General features: G+C 65.2%; 1 protein-coding gene across 1 annotated transcript; it reads right to left on the reverse strand.

Moving 5' to 3' along the window:
• Positions 1-963: 963 nt before the first annotated feature.
• On the reverse strand, positions 964-5,448 carry RND1 (Rho family GTPase 1). The gene is made up of 5 exons (XM_026658910.2): positions 5,262-5,448; positions 4,776-4,863; positions 3,026-3,135; positions 1,973-2,107; positions 964-1,765 (listed from the first exon to the last, which is right to left on the reverse strand). Exons 1-5 carry the CDS (start codon positions 5,379-5,381, stop codon positions 1,520-1,522), a joined length of 699 nt encoding a protein of 232 aa, XP_026514695.1. The 5' UTR covers positions 5,382-5,448; the 3' UTR covers positions 964-1,519.
• Positions 5,449-5,767: the final 319 nt, after the last annotated feature.

Below are 5,767 nucleotides of genomic sequence, written 5' to 3' on the forward strand. Positions count from 1 at the left end.
GGTTTATGGCCCTGTTTCCCTGGAGAGAAGACAATGGACAGAGGCGGGGCTTGGGGCCCGGGATATCAGATGCCCAGGTGGGAAGCAGGGGGGCTCTGGGCTGGAGAGGGGGAGCAGGCAGAGCCCACCTGGATGCAGAGAGACTGGGATGTGCTGGGCTGAGAGAAGCCAGGCCTGAGGCCCTGAGAGTTTCCTGTGCTGGGTTCAACTCTCAATAAACCCTCATTTTACGCTGGCTGGGAGTCGCTCCGGTCTAGAGAACAGGGTTGCATCAACCCCTTCGGGGGCGGAGGCCCGGGGGGCCCAGAGCGAGGGGACTCCCTGAGGGGGCCCACAGCAAGAGACAAACATGCTAAGGCTCAGAGGTGCGGCTCCAGGAGGTGGAGGGGCCTGACCCCAGGAGAGAGTGGACCCCCGAGAAGTGTTGTCGCACTGAAAGTGGCACCCCCCACGGAGCCAAGAGCCGGCATGATCTGTGAGTCAGTGACACCTCCCCAGCCGCCTGGGGCCGGACTTTGCCCCACTGCTGGGACGGTGACTCATTTGCACGGGGTGGCAGCCAGGGTGGAGTGTCCACCCAGACACGCTCAGGCGCTTGCTCACCCAGGCAGAGATAGGAACTGGGTGTCACCGCAGCCCTGCTGGAGGTGACGTGGCTTGGGAGGGAGACTGCTGCTCCTCCGAGCCCCCTGGACCCCCACCTTGGGGACTAGTGGTTAGCAAGGGGCTGGGAGCCAGAACTCCTGGGTTCCGCTCCTAGCTCTGCCAGTCTGCACGCAAGCTGGGGCAAGTCCCTGTCCACCTTAGTGACCCTGGCTGGGCAAGGAGATGGCACTTCTGAGGCTAAATCATTAGTTGTACGAGGTGTGTATGTGGTGGGGGGGGGGGGTTTCAACCTGACGCTTCACAGACACCCCAGGAGCCCCTGCCGCACGACTGAGCCATTCTATTCTCCATAATAAATAAGCTTTTTAATAACACCGAACACTGAACAGGTGGCCCCCCCAGAGAAGAAGTCTATAAACCAGTTGCCTCCTTCCCCCCCAGACAGGTGAAGGTGGAGCCGCCCCCACGCTGGGAGGCAGGTAACGCCAAGGTTGGAAGCAGCCAGCTCTGGAGACAAGCAGCAGATGGAGGGGATGTGTCACAGCCAGACACCGGGTGGGCATTCAACGAAATGGATGAGTCCCGCTGACGGGGCCTCCTGGCTCCAGGGGGGGGGTCAAGAGTAGCTGCTTGCCAAGGTCCTTCTGTGCCGAGACACCCCAGGGCCTTGTCACCCCGCCTCCATCTCTTCCTCAGAGAACACGTGCCGAGTCTGCGTGCGAAGCGCTGGGATGGTGAAGGGCTGATCCCAGGGCTGCCGAGGCCAGTCGGGAAACTAAAGGCCTCTGTGGGACAAGGTGTCGCCGCCCCCCATCTGGCCTGTCCCCCACCCCCCCGTAGCATCGGCTCGAGACCATCCGGAGGCCAGAGTCAGGGTTTGGTCCGTCCGCCCCTGCCCTGGGGCCCAGCCCCTTCACATGATGGAGCAGCTTTTAGCCTTCTCCTTCTTGAAGGTGGAAGAGATGAGTTCGGATCGGCTGGGCAGGTGCAGGAGTCTCTTGGAGAAGCTGCGCCCGGGGCTCTTGGGGGGCGGGGGGCTGGCCTTGCTCAGGCAGATGGTGGATGCTGTCCGGAAGACGCTGTGCACACTCTTCTCTGACGTGAAGGCTGAGCACTCCAGGTAGTTCTCTGCTCCCAGCTGCTTGGCCACAGCGCAGCCCTGTAAACCAGCCAAGGAAAGAGCCATCAGCCAGAGCCGGGCAGCGAGGCCTGCAGCGGCTGGCTAGGCTCACATTCCAGGTGGATTTGGGGCTGAGCTGAGGTTCTGGTTCAGAGCTTCAGCCCCGGACCCTGGGACACCGCCCCAGGCTGCACTGGGGTCATGCTGAGCCCTGGCCGGGGGCAGGGACTAGCCGAACCCACTCACCTGCTCGTAGGAGACGGGCGCCTGCTTTTGGTGGGACAGCTCCATCAGGGTGCTCAGGTCGGTCCGCAGATCCGTCTTGCAGCCAATCAGCAGCACGCGGGTGCTGGGGCAGTAGTCCAGGATTTCGGTCTTCCACTGCGGAGAGAAACCCGGGGTGAGTCAGGCGCCCAGAGCTGCTGTCACTGGGCTTAGAGCCCGCAGGGAAAGCCCCTGGGGTGACTCAGCTGCTGCCCACAGGGCTTATCAGCTGCCCTGCCCACGCCCGCTCTGGGTCCCCGTCACCGGAAGGGTGTGGGGCCCACAGGGCTACCCTGGTGACAGCACAGCTCAGATGGGAGCCTCAGCCCAACACCCAGTCAGAGCTACCTCCCTTCCCCCCTCAGGATTAGACCTGGGAGCAAGGCTGGTTTTAGTGGCCTGAGCACAGGATGGGGAGCCAGGAATGACTTGGGGGGGGGTGCCACCAGGTCTGAGTCTTTGTACAAAATGTCAGATCCACGTTGTCAAAGGGGTTTAAAGAAACATTCCCTCTCCCCGCCCCAGCACAACCGGAAGTGGAAGGAGCAGCAGGACAGACAGGCGGCACTGGCGCCCAGGGGAGCGGCACGCTGCTCTCAGCCAGTGGGGCAGAAGAGGCTCCCCCCCAAGGGGTCACCCCCAAGGTTTAGCCTCTGCGCCCCCCCCCCCCCCCCCCAAGCTGTAGAGCGGGTCTGGGGGCACAGGTGTGTTTGGGTCCTCATGAGAGGGGCCCGGCCCTCCCATTATGAAATACCCCACTCCTGCAATCAGAGACCCTGGGGGGGGGGGTGTCCAACTGCCCTGCACTGAAGGACCCTCAGACCACGCCAGCAGTGCAGCCCTGCCTGGTGCATGGAGGGGCCCCAGTGCCTCATCTTGTAACCAGCTCTTCACCGCTGGCTGGGAGCCCAACACCCCATCCCTGCCTGGGGGCTGGCTACGCAGGGCCCCCCACTCCTCCCCTCCCCGCTTTACACAGCGGTCAGATCTGTCATGGGGGGAGAGAAGAGGCAGGGTGCGTGGGGGGATCCTCACCTTCTTCAGGGCGCTGTCCATGGTCTCGGGACGGCCCACATCGAAGCAGAGCAAGACGGCATCCGAGTCGCTGTAGCAGAGGGGGCGCACATTGTCGTAGTATGGGGACCCTGTGGGGGGGAGGGGGGTCACAGGTGAGTCTGTGTCACCCCCTCACCCTCCCATGAGCTGGGGGGGGGAGGGGGAGGAGAGAAGCTGCCGGGAACCAGCACCCATGATCTGTCCCATGGGGGAGCAGGACCCTCCCAAGCAGGGGGCGCTACCCTGGGGGCTCACATGCCCCTACCCCCCACATATGAAGCTGGGGGGCCTGACCCCCCCGGACACAGCTGTACAGCCAGGGCCCTCGCAGCCCCCAGTCCTTCCCCGTCCAGCCCAGCATCCCAGGCTCCTCTCATCCGAGCCTCCAGGAGCCGTTTATATAACTCGCTGCCTCCCCCCAGAGCGGAGCAGCGCCAGGGAGCCGGGGGTGGCGGAATGCAGGCTGGTGGGGAGGGGGCCGTGTACCCCCAGGGGAGAAGGATGGCCCAGGTGTACAGGGGGAGGGAAGGCCCGGGTGCCCTCCCCCACCCCCGGAAGCAGCATCCAAGCGTTTTGCAGCCCAGACGCTCTGTGCTCAGAATAGCAAACAGCCGCGCTCCCTGCGCCAGCGCATCGCCATAGCAACAAGGGGGATCCAAGCAAGACTGGGACCCCCCTCCGGAGGGGGGGGATGCTGCAGCAGCAAGGGAGGGGGCTGCATCCCTGCTGCAGGGGCTCCCCAATGTGACCTCCATAGTCAGCCAAGGCTCCCCCCCTTCATTTTAGGGGACCTGTCCCCCCTTCCTCCCAAGAAGGATCAGGAGCCTCCTGACCTGGGATTTCCCCCAGTAACACCCCTGCTCCCCCCCTTCCACGGCAGAGCCGCAGTGATGCACTGAGGGGAGGAGCACACCCTGTCCTCAGTGCCGGGAGCCTCTGCAGTTTGCCTCTGCCTGGGGTCACCAGGGGCTTGGGGAGCTGGGCTGCAGGGACCCCATGGACACCAGGGAGGGGGGTGCAGGGGACTCAGATGGATGGGAGCAGTCTGGGGGACAGCGGCTCTTAGACCCACTGCTGGAGTCTCCAGCATCAGACCCCCCGGCCCCAGTTCTGCTCTTACAGGACCAGGGTCCCTGGGGTGGCAGGTTGCCCCCAGCCCCCCTAGAATGGGGCCACTATTGTTTCTCTGACTGTATTTGGGTTCTGTCTTTGGTGGGGGGTCAGTCAGAGCTGGCACATGGTTTCCCCCCCACCCACCCCCAAGCCAAGCCCCCAATGCTCAGAGATGCCAGGGAAAGCCCATCCCCACTGTGGGGGGGGGATGGGGGGCTGAATGAGCTGCTTTAGGCAGGACTTGCAGGGGGAAGGGGCTGCATGAGGCAAAGCCAAGCCTGCCCCTGCAATGGTAGGGACCCCCCCACTTAAAGAATTAAAGCAACCCAAAAGGGGGTTGCATGCCTTCAACTGACCCCCTCCCCCAAGAGCTCCCTGTTCAATTCCTCACACGCTCCCCTGCAGTGGACACTCCCCCCACCCTGCACCAGGAGCCCCCCCCCATAGAACCCAACCAATTCTAGGCTTGGGGGGGGGGCAGGGCTGGATCTGCAGGGACCCCCAGACACACATTCCCAGAGAATGAAGGAGCCTCCCCTGCCGCCAGCCCCCACCCCAGTCACCCCACCAGCTCCAGCCCAGCTTGGGGGGGGAGGGAGAAAGGGGGGCTCCTTACCAGAGGTGTCCCAGAGGCTCAGCTCCACGCGCTGCTCCTCCGTCTCCAGGCAGGCCGTGTAGTTCTCGAACACCGTGGGCACGTAGGTCTGGGATGGAGAGCGGGCACCGGTCACCACCCGGGCCCCAGAGCCCCCAGCCCAGGGAATGGGGGGGTGCTGCCCCCGGGCCCCAGAGCCCCCAGCCCAGGGAATGGGGGGGGGGGGTGCTGCCCCTCATACCAGCCCAGGGGGAAGAGAGCCATATTAACCCCCCCACCCCGCACCGGCCTCTCCCAGGTGGGGGGGCTCAGCCATTTGCCACAGGGAGCCGCGGGCACAGAGACCCCCGCCAGGCTGCCCGCCCTGGGTGGCGCAGGCTCCCGGGGGACCCAGCACGGCTCAGGGAGGCTGGGCAGAGACGTGCCAGGGGCCGGGCATCCCCCGCGGAGCGCCCCCCCCAGACCCCCGGGCGCCCCCCAGCTGCCCCTCGCGGGGCCGGCGCTCACCTCGGGGTAACAGTCCTTCGCCAGCACCTGCAGCATGGCGGTTTTCCCGCACTGCACGTCCCCCACCAGCACCAGCTTGCACCGGGCCACGGCCGGCTGCGGGCTCCTCCGCTCCCGCATGGTCCCGGTCCGGCTCCGCGCGGCTCTGCAGCGCCCCGCCACGGGCCCCTCGCTCCGACCCGCCGCAGCCCTGCAGGGACGGGAACTGGGGCGCGGGACCAGCACTGCCCTGATATAGAACTTACCCGGCCAATCGCAGGCAGGGGTGGGTCTTCCCCTAGCCAATCAGACAGGCAGGGCTCTTGCCTGGTAGCCAATGGCAGAGGTCCTGAGTCACGGACTCCCTTAGCATTGCCCTCCCCTGCCTCACCTTCCCGGCTGGGAGCCGCGTGGGGACGGGCTCAGGCCGGGGGTCGCAGGGCAGCGCCTCCGCCTGGCCCCGCTGCTGAACTGTTGATTGAGGAGTTTCTTAACAGACTTAAATACCAGCCAATTAACGGGTCCGC

This window comes from Terrapene carolina, unplaced genomic scaffold (assembly GCF_002925995.2).
Source record: "Terrapene carolina triunguis isolate 2854851 unplaced genomic scaffold, T_m_triunguis-2.0 Scaffold520, whole genome shotgun sequence".
NCBI lineage: Eukaryota > Metazoa > Chordata > Testudines > Emydidae > Terrapene > Terrapene triunguis.